We start from the raw sequence: 17,896 nt of genomic DNA on the forward strand, positions 1-17,896 counted from the left end.
ATGCTTCCCCTCATCATCATGGGAGTTCACGTCTTTCTACCAGCCTACGCAATACCGCAGCGGTCGCGTGGTTGTCCTTCTGAGTGAAATTCACCACAAGCATGGGATGGAATTTTAAGCAAACCTCGCGAGCAGAAATCTTTCAGGGAGCTAATCACAACAAAAACTAAATATCGTAATATTTTGAGCATTAATCAAGTACATAGAATTCGGATTCCTTCACAAATCTTATTTCATCTATCAATTCTAAGATTTTAATTTCCCTATCGCTCTGTGCGTGTCTCACATTTCCACGGTCCAGACCATTGTTTATCGCCGAACAAAAGCATTGCAACTATGACTTCCTTATGGAAAAATAAGAAGAAGCAAAAATTTAAATTAATCAAAATGATTAATCAGTGATTCTTTAGCTCTGAATTTTGATCTAATCTATGCGGGCACAATTTATGCTATTGGTGACACATTTTGGTATCGTAAGGTAATTTTCCAAATGTTAAAGATTTTCTGCAACCACACCATTTGCGTTCGCTCGGCCTTAAAATTAAAATTATCCTCATCCAGGCGGTACTCGACCCCGCAATCTCCGATGTATCTGGAATGGTGTTTTAGTTGAGTGTTATAAGATGGCGATTTCCGGTGACTGAAAAACAGCCGAAAATGACCAAATACCATTCAATAAGAGTGTGTCTTCAACCAGCATGACGATCAGAGGCCAGAAATTATCTCCAAATGCCATTTTGAAATTCAAGATGGCGTCTTCCGGTTTCTGGAAAACAGCCGAAATTGACTAAATACCACCCAATATGAGTGTTTCTTTAACCAGAAAGACTGACTCTCAGAGGCCAGAAATTGTCTCCAAATGCCAGTCCAAGATGGCGACTTCCGGTTTCTGAAAAACACCGGAAAATGACCTAATACCACCCAATATGGCAATATGGGTATTTCCGGATGCACTGAAGCCACAAATCGACCTCAGACACAGTTTGAATTGTAAGATGGAAACTTCCGGTTTCTGAAAACCGCCAAAAATGGCCGATTTTCATCCAATATGAGTATCTTTGGAACCAGAATGATACACAGGAACTAAAATCGACCACAGACACCATTTAGAATTCTAAGATGGTGACTTCCGGTGTCTGGAAAACAGCCGAAAATGACCAAACGCCACCCAATATGAGTATCTCCGGAACCAGAATGATGCAAGGAGCTAAAAATTGACCTCAGACACCATTTAGAATTGTAAGATGGCAACTTCTGGGAAACTGCCATGGATATATGGATATTTCCGTAATCGAGATGATGCATAGAAGACAAGCATTGACCCTGAACACCATTTTAAATTCGAAGACTCTCAGTTTCTGTAAAACAACGAAAATAACTGAATACCACCCAATATGGGTTTTTTCCGGAGCAGATTGATGCAAGAAGAACAGATAAAAATAATTGAATACCACGCAATATGGATATATTCAGAATAAAGGTCTAGGAAAAAAAAACAAAAGCCAAAAGTCTAGGACGTTGTCATTCCGATGAAACCAATCATTTCAAACGATTTGTCTTTTGACTTTGATCATATCCTATGGCTGATTCGTCGTGCATTTGCAGACTTTAAACAAATCGCAAGGATTAAATGACTTTGAAATGTTTAGAATTATTAAATTGAACACAAAAATGGGCGAGACGAAGTTTACCGGGTCAGCTAGTTACGCATATGAAAGCACGCAGATTTATTTTTCTGGTATTTTTTCTTATAACTAGAAATAATTACCTTTAATTTGATACAAAAAGATTGAAAATCGATCTACTGGTTCAAAAGTTGGGCTTCAAATGGTGAGTCGACAACTTGGTCAAACTTAGCTCCGGTCCTCAGAAGTTCCTATCTCACGCCTCCACGAGCCATATGATAAATAGACTACCAGTTAAAACATGGACACAACTGGTTGGCGTTGCCTGGGCAATGTTGTCATCCGACAATAGCTAAGTGAGAATGTGCGACGCGATCGTTGGCGAGGTAACCATATCTCGGCGGTAGAGGAAATGCTTCGTCAACCCGAGCGTCTGTTCACGAAGATGGTGCGGCTCAAAACAGCGTCTGATCTCCATGTTAGGAGCAGCTGATCAACGTCCTGGTGTCAGTGTGGGACTTTAATCAGAGCTGACACGATGGCCCTCCGGCGAGAGAGGGGGTTGGGGAAGCCGCCCCGAAAACACCAAACGTTGCAAATATCGAAAAAGTAAGACGGATCGGAACAATCGGCACAGACCTAGGCGACGAAATAAGGACTACGATTGGAAACTCGGTACATGGAACTGCAGATCGTTAGGCTTTCACGGCTGCGACAAGTTCATATATGATGAACTAAATCCGCGCAACTTCGAAATCGTACGCACTGCAGGAACTTTGCTGGTCGGGACAGAAGGTATGGAAAAGCGGACAGCGAGAGGCTACCTTTTATCAGAGCTGTGGCACTACCTTCGTCATTCGTCATTGGTGATATGAACGCTCAGATAGCAATGTACAGACCGGTGATAGGGCCGAATAGCCTGCACGCCGCACCAAATGATAACGGCCAACGATGTGTGAACTTTGCAGCCTCCCGCGGTATGGTAGTCAGAAGTACCTTCTTCCCCCGCAAAGTCATCCACAAAGCCACCTGGAGATCACCTGACATACAAGTGGAGAACCAAATCGACCACGTTCTAATCGATGGTAAATTCTTTTTTGACGTCATCAACGTTCGCACCTACCGCAGTGCGAATATTGATTCTGACCATTACCTTGTTGCAGTATGCATGCGCTCAAAACTTTCGACGGTGCGAAACACCAGACCGATGTCATGGCAACAGTTTCCTGAAGCCGCCGCCGATGATGACGGCGCTACTGTTGGAAATATGGTCATAAGCTCCGTTCATTGTGCCGCATGTGTTACTGTACGGATTTTTTGCGTGCTTCTAACTATATTGAATGTAGGGCTATCCGGAACGTGTTGAAACATGTTTGAACGTGACCATTTATGTCCTGCACAAAATCCATGAATCGTTCAAAACAAAACAATCGTTTTTCGCTTTCTGCATTTCTTCACACCACTTGCAGCAACAGTTGATCTCGCATGAAAGGTGCTTAATCGGCTGTTTCGCAAGCACTGACAGCCTTTTGACGTATAATCGAGCCAGAGAGCCAGAGAAAAACGGCTTCAAGCGAAATGTATGGGGATGACGTTCGTGACAGGGATGTGCGAAACACGCGTCAAAGTCGCCCACCGCGACCAAACATCGGGCAACTACGGGACGCCGAGGTTGTACGGGAGTACGCGAAGCAGCTGGAAGCCGCATTACCAACGGAAGAGCAGCTTGGCGCAGCTACTCTTGAAGATGGCTGGAGGGACTTTCGATCAGCCATAGGTAGTGCCGCTGTAGCGGCGCTTGGTACTATGGCTCCGAACAGGAGAAACGACTGGTTTGACGACGAGTGCAAACAGTTAGTAGAAGAGAGGAATGCAGCATGAGCGAGAATGCTGCAACACCAAACGAGGGCGAACGTGGAGCGCTACCGACGCGCACGGAACAGGCAAAACTCGGTCTTACGGAAGAAGAAGCGCCAGGAGGAAGATCGAGATCGCGAGGCGATGGAGGAACTGTACCGTGCGAATGACACACTAAAGTTCTACGAGAAGCTGAACTGTTCCCGCAAAGGCTATGTGCCACAAGCCAACATGTGCAGGAACCTGGGCGGCAACCTTCTCACGAACAAGTGTGAGGTGATTGACAGGTGGAAGCAGTACTACGATGAGCACCTTAATGGCGATGTAGCAGAGGACGACGACGGAGTGGTAGTAGATCTCGGTGTACGCGCAGATGACGACAGAATCCCAGCCCCTGACCTCCAGGAGGTTAGAGAGGAGATCGGCCGGCTGATAAACTGCCAAACTGAGATCGGCTCCGGATAAACTGCCACGGTTAGTCAAGTCGACGATGGATCGGGTGATGTGCGTAGTTCGAGTTTCGGGGACACTCTCGAGTCCCTTCGAATCTCGAAGAGGGTTTCGGCAAGGTGATGGATTATCGTGCTTGCTATTCAACATCGCTTTGGATGGTGTGATACGTAGAGCTGATATCGACACGTGTGGCACGATTTTTAGAAGGTCTGTTCAGCTCTTTGGCTTCGCCGATAACATTGGTATTGTAGCACGAACCCTTGAAAAGATGACGGAGACGTACATCAGACTGAAGGCTGAAGCCGGACGAATTGGACTGGCCATAAACGCTTCGAAGTACATGAGAGGAAGAGGTTCCAGAGAAGACAGTGTTAACCTCCCGCCACGAATTCATATTAGCGGTGATGAAATCGAGGTGGTAGACGAGTTCGTGTGGGCTCACTGGTGACTGCTGACAACGACACCAGCAGAGAAATTCGTCGACGCCTTATGGCAGGAAATCGTGCCTACTTTGGACTCCGGAGGACGCTCCGCTCGAATAAAATCTGCCGCCGCAAGAAGTTAATCATCTACAAAACACTGATCAGACCGGTAGTCCTCTACGGCCACGAAACCTGGACTATGCTCGTGGAGGACCAACGCGCCCTTGGGGTTTTCGAACGAAAGGTGTTGCGTACCATCTGTGGTGGAGTGCAGATGGAAGATGGATCATGGCGGAGGCGGATGAACCACGAGTTGCATCAGCTGCTGGGAGAACCACTCATCGTTCAAATGGCGAAAATCGGGAGACTACGGTGGGCTGGGCATGTCGTTAGGATGTCGGACGACAACCCGGTGAAAATGGTTCTTTTTTTTTCTTCATCTATAGTTTATTTGACACGGCACAAATACAATTCAATGTTTAACGGCGCCAATTATATCTGGTAGCTTACTTTCTAAAGTATCTTAATAACTAAAAGCAAATTTTTTATCCTCGCTGCCGACTACGAGCTGTAAAATGGTTCTTGATAACAACCCGACTGGAACAAGGCGACGGAGCGCGCAGCGAGCGAGGTGGCTCGATCAAGTGGAAGACGACCTGCGGGGCCTCCGCAGATGATATGGCTGGCGAGCTGCAGCCATGGACCGAATTGAATGGAGACGACTTCTTCGAACAGCAAGGGACATTTCGGCCTGGAGCTGACTGGTAAGGTAAGTAAGGTTCAATAGTTGATTTTTTTCAAATTGAATCGGATTGATAAACGAAACTGTTTTAAACATGCTAATCCTTTCAACCGCTTTCCTTCTTAGGCAAGTAATTCGTGACTTTTCCTACGTAAAACTGGCTCAAATAGTAATTTTTGGAAGCAACACTTCTTTAATGTGTTGGAATTCATTCCAAGAATCGGAAAAACTAAATGGCTGAAAATGTTGTCGGAAGTGGTCCTTTTTCATATGCCGCACAAAAATAAATCGCACAAAAAAAAAATAATCGCATAATAAAAGTCGCACAAAATAAATTTCGCACAAAAAAGAGTTGCACAAAAACAGGTTTGACTGTATATAAAATTATTGAAATTTTTGTCATGTTTTTAAATTGAATTTACTAAAATTTAAAAAATAACATGTTTTTATAAATTCCTCCATTTATAGAATCAAATATGCCCTCCAAAATTCAAAAAAGAAAGACGAAAAAATGAAAATCGCATATTTTTTAATGAAAAACATTAATAACTTTGAGTAGAATTGAGATATTTACGATATCAGTAAATTGTTTCTCTTAAAAAGCTCTAAAAGTCGTACAAAGACAGTTTTAAGGTGAAACTTGAAATCAAGAAGTTAGAGCGCAAAATTTTGTTTTTTTTTTTCATATAAATCGGTTGTTTTCAAAGATAGAGAAAAAAAAATTTTTTTTCCAAATTTACTTAAAATTATTGGAGCTATAACATTGTAGAACAAGTTTTTCTGCTAACTACGAAGATAAAAAAGTTAGATACTTGATTGCATCGAAAATTTTGGTCACCCTAATTTTTGGTAATTTTCCAATAAGCGCTTTATCATATGTAACAACTTTGTAGAAGAAAGTTTTTCTCTAAAATGTGGCTATAGAGCTCTAGACCCAAATTTCCCCCTAAATTTGATTTCTGGACCATATTGTGCATTGGGTGTTGAATGCTACGACTTTTCTCCTAAGGAAAATCACTTTGCAGGTACGTAGTTTAATGTCTTACGAAAAGACATAGTGAGTATATTGTTATTGTTGAACTCATGTCATTAAAAACATCTCCAGAACCAGAAAAAAACGAGCTTGTTTTCGAAATGCGGTTGTATTACTGTTTAAAAACAACTTTAAACACAATATAATAACACAAGTTTTCAATTGCGCCTTAATACACTTATATGACTACTCTCGTTGTAAAGTATTTTCTAACATGTTTTGTGTGTTACTTGGGATATTTCCAGCAGAGTGATTCATCACTTTTGTTTCGCTCAGCTGTGGTATAAGCAGTAAGTGTTTTTTTTTTCTGCGGGAGGCAGAAACACAGCTCAAAGCAGAATGAAGAAGTTTGGTGCAAAATATGAAGTGAACGGTGAATATCCAAACTACTTTTTCCACAAATAAAGGAGAATATCATGCCCCATTGTCCGTTCTACTGAACTTGAAATGTAGTCGTAGCCAAAACAAAAAGAGACCATATCACAATCATACGATAGAATCCGAGATTTTTATTTTCTTTTTAATTTAACGTTCAAACGTTACTTAGTCAGCATATTCAAAAATAGGAATAACATATGCCAATTTGTTTGTATCGGTCCTTTCGTATGAGTATGCGATGCGGCCATGAAGAGAAATAAGGACATTTTTCCGAGTTGACGTTGAAACGCATACCCAACAAAAAGAACTTTCGACATCCTATGTTACAACCTCACCGACATTGTAGATGTTATGATGCGAATCGTAATAGTGTTATTCATTCTTAATGCGTTTGCTAGTTGTGTTCAATGTGTTGTCGAGAATATATCATTCTTTGTTGAGCTTTTCGAAGCGCTATGAGCGGTACTGCAAATGTTCAGATGTTCTCTGGTGTGTATTTCGATCAATGATTTTTGGTGGCTAGATGCCATCGCTCTTTATGCGTTCTGTGCTAATGATAAACAGACAGACAGACGCTGGAGATTTCAGTACGAATATTGAAGTTTTAGTTATTTGGGATACCACTGGGCGTCTCTTAAAAAATAGATAACAATAGTCCGACTGGAAATGATAAAAAATATAAAACATTTGATTAACCCATTAACCCATTCTTGTTTTCTCAGTTAATTATCAAAGTAACATCCCTTTTCCCTTTTCCGACAGTTGCCAAGACGTGGTCAGGATTCTAACAAATCTCTGGATTCATTCAAACTTTGTTTAGTAACATGGTATCAGACCCCAAGCTTCATGTCGCTCCACCGAATGGGAGTAATTTGTTCTCGTAAAGTTGTTACTATTACCAACTACAGATTTGTGCAACAGTTTAGCTATGCTAGTATCTAAAAAGCCACGGTCAGATAAAAAGCAATGATTTCGAATTTTGAACTGTATGAAATAAAAAAAAATGTAGTTAAAAATATGCTTAGCGTTTCTGAGAGGGAGAGAGAGAGAGAACAACTTTTTCAATAGCATCCATGTTGGCAGTTGCTAACTGGTGACAGGAATAATTTAATAGGGTCTGGTTAGATGAAGCATGATGGTGAATAATGAAACGGTGCATATTTGCATTAATGATTTAATACTAGGATTCATTTTCCATGCATTATTTAGAGTACAGCGCGTATTGAAAATAAATTCTGATATACTACAAGCGAAGGGTGTACGCAATTGTAATTAATTCCTTGCTTTCTCGTCGAAAATTCATGAAATATGAATACCTAAACTAAACTTTTAGCACTGTACACATACCAGTTTGCGTTCCACCACTGAACAGATCGGGATTCATTTTGCTGCGTCGCATTTTGACAAACATTTCAAGCACAGCTTTCCTGAAATGTATAGAGGCTCATTAAATGTAATAATAAGGTAAGCTCCATCTAGACCAGCAGCCAATTTAGTACCAACCTGAAGTTTTGGCCACTAATGCAGTACAGAATAAAATTTATTCCGAAGTTCGTGATGAAAAATAAGTAACAGTAGTACTGAATCAGGATTGTCCAATGGGACGGCTCTGTCTGGAAAAAGGAAAACAAACATTGAAGTGAATAAAAGTGCAGCCACTAAGGACACCCCAGCAGGAGCATGGTTCAATTGATTCGATCGGAAGATGTTTGCGAATAAACAAACAAAGAATAAAAACGTTAATTCCAATTAATTAAACCTCCATACGCGGGCATTTATTTTTTCCGATGTGATTTCAGTTTTTCTCCGTTACTTTCATTCGAGCTAAAAGCGCTGGGGTAACAAGCCGCAATTCTTCGCCACATGCCATAATTGCGCGTCTGGTGGCGGGAAGCACTGCAATAATTATACAACGCATATTAATAATCGATTGGAAATGGAGCGAAAAGAAGAGGATTCCTATTAATGCGGTTGTAATGAGTCTCCCGCGATTATGTTTCGTTTTGAGAATGTTAAAATTCTCTACCAAGCTTACACAGCGCTCTATTTATACAATTTCATCGGAAAACTTCCACACGAAATAGAACTTTAATGGAAATGGATGATGATTTATCGTTTGTGGGAGTTGCTTTTTCTTACATTTACCAAGATACCATATCTAGAAACTAACCGGGTCACATCTAAATATGTAAAATGTGCTAAAATGAACATTGAACAACACAGCGAAAACAAACTGCAACTGCATAGCAGTTGAGTCTCTGCCAAAGATATTAGCGGCAAGCTTCGTGGGGTGCACATTTTCCTTTGCGTCACGGACATGCACACGACCTACGGGAAAATTGCTTCCCACAAATCAGTGACGAAGCGGTGAATAGATGCAGTGGCGTTTGCAAAACTACGTATATACTGCTTGTCATGCTTTCGATAAGAACACAACACGGACGGGAGTTAGTTAGGGCAGCCCTTGCCACCGTCATGTGGTGCATTTTCCGCGCATATAGACTTGATTTGATTTTAATGCCTTGATGTGTATCACTTCGTGTGGTGTTCTTCATTATGCGCATTTTGCATGCATCAATCAGCGGTTCACAGATTATTTTGCACATCATTAACACGCTGGGGAAGGGAGACAATGTGATTTGTACCCGAGAGAATGTAGGGCCGTAAAATTTCGAAAAGAAAAAAAGATTCGATTTCATTTAATACATCCGGTGGATAATCATTACGTTACAATTCACGCACAATTTTTGTGCAAAATCAGATCGAAACTTGTGCGAATTGGGAGAGCACAATAAATGCCCAAGACTCGAACTTTAGTCTGTACTTTGTACGAAATCAAGGAAATTCATTTAGCTTTAGCCTTTATTTCCGTTAGAAGGTTTTTTTATTGGTTCACATTCTCATAACTGATTTATTTTTGTTTCCAGTGTCAACTTCAGACTTCGGAACGAAATCAGATTAGACCAAACTGAGAATGAACTTCTCCGATTTTCGATCGAGACTGACCGCAACCGGGAGTTAATCCAACGGGAGTAATCCAAAGCAGGAAAACACAAAACGAGGTTAACTCACAATACCATTGAATCAATTTCGACATGCTTACCTCAATAAACGCCCGCACCCTCATCAAGTAGCTCGGCAAATTTAGACAAACGAAAACCGAAGACACAATTAGCAGCATCTTGGTAACCTTCATCTGTGAATTGACAATACGACTCAAGCCTGTCAGGAAAAAGAGCAGAAAATGCCACCTGGATTAAGTTAATTAAGATCTTCATTTGACCACGAAACAAAGCTGACAGTCCTAATTCCGACACCTTCCTACCTGGCCGTTGTAGTACACTGTTGCGCCCCTTCGGATGGGAACAGGTTCTCTGCAAGCTCAACTGCCTTCGGATTTCGAAGCTCGATGATTTCCTATGACAAGTAGAAAATAGGAAAAGGAAAACAGAATAAGCTAAATGGATTGCCATCGAAATAGACACGAGTTTCTGGGAAAATAGTTGGAGATTTTTGATTATCAGACCAGATTGCAATTAACGTACCTTCGTATCAACGTCATATTTCTTCGGAGACCAGCCACTCGCCACACCGTGAAGCTCGTGATGGAGTTCAACACCAGAATGATAGTGAAGGGTACCAAGAATACGATTACGGTGTCGATGTAATTGAAAATAATCATTTGAGGCTGAAAGTAGACGAGGGATGAAATATACAATTGTACTCAGCTCTGTGCTAGTTGGGATATCTATAATAGAAGCAAAATGCTGTTTCATTAAAAAAAATAGCAGAATAAGATACAGGTACAATTGTGTCAAATTCATAGTTGAGCAACAGAGCATAGATTTTTTGGTAACTGACAATAGCAACAACTTTGGGAAAATCGACGTACAAAAGAAAGGGAGCAAAATCGCACCCAATCGTGTGAAAAATCCGTCATGGTTCGCATTTAAACTTCAGAATCAATGTTCCGAATTCACCGATGTCATCAAGCACTAAGCTCGATCCCGTTTATACGAGAAATGATACATTTTTTTTACGGTTTAAATAAGTGACCTCTGTCGAGTTTGGTTGTAAGCTATGAATACTCCTTTTTCTGAATCGTTTCATATTTTCAAAGCCATATACGCTTATTTGGATTCATCAGCTCTAATAACCTTCATCCAGTCAAGTGCCCATAAAACGTAACGTCGTTTACACATCGTACTTCGTAAATAATCATATTTTTTTAGTACCGTGTTATATTTCGGACCAAGTGCATTAAGATTTCTTGATGATTAAGAAGTCAGGTAGATATAATATTCACTCTCTATTTGTTTTGCAGCTTTGGGAAATCCTTAGTTTGTAGCACCATTTTTTATAACAGCGGCAGTCTTTATCGCTTTTGACGCTTCAAACATTCAATCTTTTGCATATATTAGGTGAGAACCGATAACAAACGAAGCTAGTCCCAGAATACGATCGAAAAATCGAAAAAGATATACATATTATTATTTCTTAATACTTTTTTTAGATCAATAGGCACTCTTTTCCTAGCGCATTTTGATGGATTCAATGCAATGTTCATAATGAGAGGCTGCAAACATGTGCTGACTACAATGAAGCATGGTTCTTCTGAAAAGAAAAAGTTTGTTTCAAGCAACCAACCCAACCTACGAGCCACACGAAAGCCTTCTATGACTTTCCTCGTGCGTAAATGTCAATACGACGATGCCAGAATGTTCCATTGTTAACAAGAAATGCGCACCAAGTTCTCACGTTTTTGCACAACTATTTCTCGCATTTTAGAGCAGGTTACACGTTTCGAACAGCACTAACGTTTTACGGTTTCACAATATGCAATTTTAAAATACTTGCAATGTAGTTTACCTATTATTTATATAGGGTATTTTATCTACTTTCGTCAGTTTAATTAGTTGTTAGGTTTTGAATTGACGTCCTCATTATTTTTATTTATATTAATAACAACATTTTATTTGATTGCAACAGATGTTTATAGTTCTCTTGTAAGTGATAAAGGCAGTACACACTGTTTCCAAAGCTGCAAAAATGTGATCGAAATTATTTTGACCCAAAAAACTGGATTTTAGAGCTGCAGAGCCTTGAGCAATGTTGATCCATTAATTATTCACCATTTTATGATAGTTGCAATTTTGTGATTAATCCACTTAACAGTAAGAAGCGATTTTTACTCGTTTACTGTAGTATAGTAGTGTGTAGTTTTACTGTAGCACATTTTACAAGAAATAACTTTGTCAAAGATACCATACTTCTAACTGCCTATTTGGATGAACTTTTGTGGAGTTTTCTACAGATTGCGACTAAATATCTTTTTTTTTTCAGTATACCATTTAGTATTGATTTTATATAATTTTTCAATGTTCTATAATATTGTTTGCATTGACGAAACAAACAATTTCATCAGACAGTTTATTTTCATCTCTCATATTTCTTTGGTTATTGACGATTTTTATTAAAACAATGCATGAGTTTACTAACAAATATCTTCAAAATCTGTAAGTATCTGCAGACAAAACCATTTCTATTTTAATGTACTATAAGTAAAACATAATTCAATCATTCAAACTTTCTTCAAAAAAATCGATTGTTTCGTTCGTGCAAACAATATTGCAGAACGTAGAAAAATTTCAGGAAATCACGATAAAAAGTTAAATTGAAAACAATTGATTTTTAGGAATGATCTATAGAAAACTCCAAAAAAGTTCAATTAAATTAATAGATAGAAGTATGATGTCTTCGACAAAGCAATGGAAATAAGTACAAAAAACCATTTTTACAGCGCTCCCATATTTATCTCATCACTTATAACACTGCACTGCGTTTTCAAAAAACCGAAAAAAAATTATTGCATTATCTTCAAATATAACATCTTGAGAACATTTTCACAAATTTTCATAAAGATCTGGGCAATAGGAAGAAAGCTAGAGCGATTTGCAGCGAGCCTCGCCACGGTCACATACACGCGATTATCTCGGAATAGTGTTTTTCGAAAAACGACTTTGCCGTGATCCTGATTGCGGGAAAACTACTGTGTGTGTATGTGTATGTGTATGTGTGTGTATGTGCAGATTTTTATTCTCACTCCCTTTTCTCAGAGATGGCTGGACCGATTTTCATGAAATTAATTGCAAATGAAAGGTCTTGTTATCCCATAAGACCCTATTCAATTTTATTGTAATCGGATTTTTATTTTAGAGGTTATGTATCAAAATGTAAAAATCATGGAACATAATTATCTCGAAAACTACACAACCGATTTGTACAAAATTGATTTCAAATGAACGGGTTACATGGAATACTCTTGACTTTTGAATTTTATAAAGATTGAACATGTGGTTCGAAAGTTATAAAAAAAACGTGTTCTGAAGACTGTTTAATAGGCTGTCCCAAAAAAAACTATGCTGAAAAAGTCAAGCTGCTCAGCCCTAAATTGAAAGATAATGTTATTTATAGCATTTTTGTAGAACATTTCGACTTTCTAAAAAATCGTTTTCAGGTTGCCCAAACGTGATTTATGAAAAAATGATTTTTTCAAGCTACAAAACCACCCTTTTGCACGTTTTTCAAATCTGTTCGATTCCTACATTTTTCCATAATTTTTTTTTATTTTTCTCGGGCTGTTTTTGAATATTTTTCATGATTTGTTTCAGCATCGCATTCAATTATTTGACTCACAGAGCCCATTTAACATCACAAAAAAGTGAATTTTTCTCATAACTTTTAGATAAAACCCTTCAGAACACATAAAAACATTTTTTTTGAAACATAACTTAAATTTTGTCTGCAAAGCGGGATTCAAGACGAAAATTTACGTGAAAAAAGATCCTTGGTATCTTATCGGGGGGGCTGAGATAATGGCGTTTCTACATGTGATGGAAAACTATGCATTTTCTCAAAAATGCCACTGAAGCTCAAATGATGATTATAGCCATAAGGTATGTTCGGAGTAGTTTCAGGATGTATTTTTGAATACATCTTTGAATGTAGAAAGAAGGGTGATCAATCCACCAATGAGTGAGATAAAAAATTTACTTTTTAATCAGAATAAGATAGACGCAAGGTGTCTTCGACAAAGTTTTAGGTTATCTTAAAACAAGAACCTTTACCGAAGACATCATGTTTCTATCTCTTATATATTACGTGCAACATTAAGTTTTCTATTAGAAGGCACTAAAATTCACAATTTTCGTTCAAACTTTTTTCGCAGATTTTTCCGAATTTTTAAACCTTCTACTAAGTTTTCAGCCATCCAAAAACGCATTTGTTTCCTGAGCATTGTTATTTTTATCTCCCAAAATAAAACAGTTACTAAACATATTTGTTAAAATGCATAGTTTTCCGTCACATATATAGATACCAATATCTCAGCTCCCCGATAAGATATCAAGTAGGGTAAACAGGTATAATACGCCCCCTCTAAGGAACATCGTCAATACTGTAGCTATGTTTATCACAAACAACAAATCTTTCATGCAGTTGGATACACTATTTAGTTGGTAATGCACTGCTATTATTTTGTTTTGTTATTACTGTTACACAAAAATGCCATAATGTTATTAAAAAATATGACTTAATTTCAAGCTTTCCAATCTACCGGGGCAAAACGCCCCAGATGCAGTATAATATGCCCCATGCAGTAGCTTCATATGCCAGCTTAGCATGCGAAGTGAAACAGCGCTTGAAGTCTCAGAAGCAAACGCTAAAGCAATGAACAAATCAGCCGGGCTAGCAGTGGGGCATATTACCCGGGAGCTGTAGTGTAGCAGAAAGCATTGAATACTTAAACAAATTATACAATTATTATCGTTTCTTCACTAGATACAGCTGCTTAGAGGTTCGTTTGAGATATATAAGTACAAAAATCAGGTAATAAACTTTATACATTAGTGAAAAAACGTTACGGAAACGCTGCAAGAAATTAGAACTGAAGCAGCTCAAATCAAAATTGATTTTTGTTTATTTTTTGCTGCTAGTGACAATTATCAAACTTGCACAGAAGGTTGGTCCTATGACCCGCTACGGACTCCCAATAGTCTCATGTCTTTCCGAATAAATGGACTGGGGCGTTATGCCCCGGGGGGGCGTTTTATACATATTTACCCTATCTTTTTTCATGTAAATTTTCGTCGTAAATCCTGCTTTGTAATGAAAGTTTCAGTTCTGGATTAAATTTTTCTGTGATGTTTAATGGCCTCTGGGAGTTAAAAAACTCAATGCAATGCTGAACTGAACCATGTAAAATATTCAAAAACAACCACACAAAAATAAAAAAATATATGAAAAAATGTAAGAATCGAACAGATTTGAAAAAAGTGCAAAAGAGTGGGTTTGTAGCTTAAAAAAGTCATTTTGGGCAACCTGAAAACAGTTTTTTAGAAAGTCAAAATTTTCTACAAAAATGCTATAAATAACATTATCTTTCAATTTAGGGCTGGCACCTTTTCAACATCGATTTTTTTGGGACACCTTACTGCTTAATCTCACTCATGTTTCTCAGAGTCGGCTGGACCGATTTTCATAAAATCAGTGTCAAATGGAAGGTCTAGTTGCTCCATTATATCCTATTGATTTGTTTTGTAATCGGACAATGGCCTTGCCTGTTTTGTTAAAAAATGTGAAATCCAGCTATGAAAAGGAACATATTCCGAAGACTACCTTGACTCACTCACTTTTCTCAGAGATGGCTGATCCGATTTCCACAAATTTATTGTCAATTAATAAGTCTAGCTGCCTCATAACACCCTATTGAATTTTACTTGATCGGACTGTAACTTCGTCTGTAATGTACCGAAAAGTTAAAATTGCGAAACTTCATTATCTCAGAAACTACACAACCGATTTGATCAATATTATTATCAGATGAGCGGGCTAGTTAAGGATTAACTTATGAATTACGATTGAACACGTGGTTTAAAGTTTGACTGCCCTATACGTTCCCATTTCATTTGATTAATTATAATCGAACTTAAGTAACCGTTATGTATTGAATTGTTAATAAAACAACTAAACTTTATTATTTCAAAGATTACACGACTTATTTGAGCATAACTAGTGTCATACGAACGAGTCATCTCTCAAACTTACAAATAACAAACTTCATAACAATTTGATATGTGGCTCAAAAGTTATGGAAAAAAAGAAATTCAAAAACTATTTAAAGCTATACCTGCTTTGATCGATATATGTACTATTTGAACGTTCCAAATTCATTGATTCCTTGCGATGTGTTTAAAGTCTGCAAATGCACGACAAATCGGCCATAGGATATGATCAAAATCAAATAACAAATCGTTTGAAATGATTGGTTTTATCGAAATGACAACATCCTCGACTTTTGGTTTCTGTACATCGCCTTAATTCTGAATATATTCATATTGGGTGGTATTCGGTCATTTTCAGCAGATTTTCTGGCATCAATCTGACACCGGAAATATCCATGTTGGTAGATATTTAGTTATTTTGGTTGTTTTCCAAAAACTAAAAGTGGTCGTCTTTAAATTCAAAATGGTGTCCAGGGTCAATGTTTGGTGTCTATGCATCATATCGATTACGGAAATATCCATATTGAGTATTATTCGGTCATTTTCGAGTGTTTCCTAGAAGTTGTCATTTAGCAATTCGAAATGGTGCCTGAGGTCAATTGTTATAGCATTTCATCATTCTGGTTCCAGAGATACTCATATTGGATGGTATTTGGTTATTTTAGGCTGTTTTTTACAAACCGGAAGTCGCCATCTTGGATTTCAAAATGGTATTTAAGATAATTTCTGGCCCTAAAAACATTCACATGCTAAATTTGGTTCCATTTACTCGGTTAGTTCTCGAGATGTGCAGAAATTTGTGTTTCATTTGTATGGAACCCCTTCCTTACAGAAAAGCGAGGGGCGTCCAACTATTATGGACATATTTGTTACCCCTTAAAACATCCACATGCCAAATTCGGTTTCATTTGCTTGGTTTGTTCTTGAGTTGTGCAGAAATTTATGTTTCATTTGTATGGGACCCCTCCATACAGAAGAGGGAGGGGTCTCAAACTATCATAGGAACCTTTATCGGCACCAAAAACCCCTACATACAAATTTTCACGTCGATTGGTTCGGTAGTTTTCGGGCCTATATGGATCAGACAGACAGACAGACATACCGGACTGCATTTTTATAAGTATAGATCACAACATCAATATTTTAAAACCTAAAGAGTGAATAAACATTAATTGGATTGAAGCGTTTATGTAAATCTATTTTTACAAATAAAAGTTTGAATGACAAAGGCTGGGTCTGACCGCTAGGTGGATTAATTTAGGTTTTGAAGTAGAATACTTCTCTCAGGAAGTTCGGCTACATAGGGATGTGAAATGAAAATCGAAAATCGAAAAAAGTGAAAAATATGTCCAATTTCAAATGCTAATAAATCGGTTAATATTCGATGGATTTCCTTCGTTCTTGCAGCAATAGATTGCAAAATCTTCTAAGATTCTTCCCAAAATAAGATAATTGTAATTTTATTATTCACACTATTGTACTATTGAAAATAGTCAAGCCTTGTCAAAACGAAAAATTCGACCTCTGATTGGTCGTTATATGGTTGCTTCCCAAGCACGGTCGACAGGATCATATACCTTGCAATTGAAAACATGCTATTTGGCCTATATAAGAGCCTGTTTCAGCCGAAGCCACTCATAATAGTTCTAGACAGCGACAACAGCAGTCGTCCTCCCTTAGCAGCAGCACTAGCCCTGTGGTTGGTCATCACGTCTCAGGAGCAGCGCGGTTTTTCTCAGCGTGTGTCGCCAGACAGCCATTATTCCCCCGTGTTGGGGCAGCATGATGATTGCCATCAGGAAATCCAATTTTGGAAATCAAAATGCCTTTTTGAAGGCAAATAAATAAGTCATTGAAAGTTAATAATTTTTGTCAACGCAAGCAAGCATTCTGTGTTGCATCCTAGCAATTCAAATTTGTCGCACCCGTCTAATTTACTGAATGTGAAATAGCTTCCACAGTGCATGTTGTCCGTGTTTCTTAATTCCCCCAATTTTAGGGCAGCTTAAAGGTTATAATTAGCAACCGATTTTGAACCGCAACATGATTTTTCAAGGCAAATAAAAAATAATTGAAGGTTAATAATTTCCTGGCATCAACACAATCAGACATTCTGTGCGGGATGAAATCAAATTCTGTTGTAGTTGTCTAAGTTTTACTTTCACTTTATTTAGTAAACCCCCCACTGTAGGGGCAGCGCAAAGGCTGCGATCAGCATAACCGACATTGAATAATTAACTGCCCTGTTAGTACGCATTAACAAAAGCCGTTAGTTCGACTATGCAGAGCTAATATGAAGTCGATTCAATCAATCAGCAGTAACA

At 38.4% G+C, this 17,896-nt stretch overlaps 1 protein-coding gene across 1 annotated transcript in view; it reads right to left on the reverse strand.

Annotated features, from left to right (window-relative positions):
* LOC129723472 (growth hormone secretagogue receptor type 1-like) overlaps positions 1-17,896 on the reverse strand; it is a 53,180-nt gene that overhangs the window by 4,501 nt on the left and 30,783 nt on the right. The window contains exons 2-6 of the mRNA XM_055677709.1: positions 10,056-10,198; positions 9,836-9,927; positions 9,614-9,732; positions 8,014-8,123; positions 7,858-7,937 (exon numbers count right to left, since the gene is read on the reverse strand). Coding sequence (XP_055533684.1) covers positions 7,858-7,937; positions 8,014-8,123; positions 9,614-9,732; positions 9,836-9,927; positions 10,056-10,198 — 544 coding nt within the window. The remainder of the gene's footprint in view (positions 1-7,857; positions 7,938-8,013; positions 8,124-9,613; positions 9,733-9,835; positions 9,928-10,055; positions 10,199-17,896) is intronic.

Source organism: Wyeomyia smithii, chromosome 2 (genome assembly GCF_029784165.1).
Source record: "Wyeomyia smithii strain HCP4-BCI-WySm-NY-G18 chromosome 2, ASM2978416v1, whole genome shotgun sequence".
NCBI lineage: Eukaryota > Metazoa > Arthropoda > Insecta > Diptera > Culicidae > Wyeomyia > Wyeomyia smithii.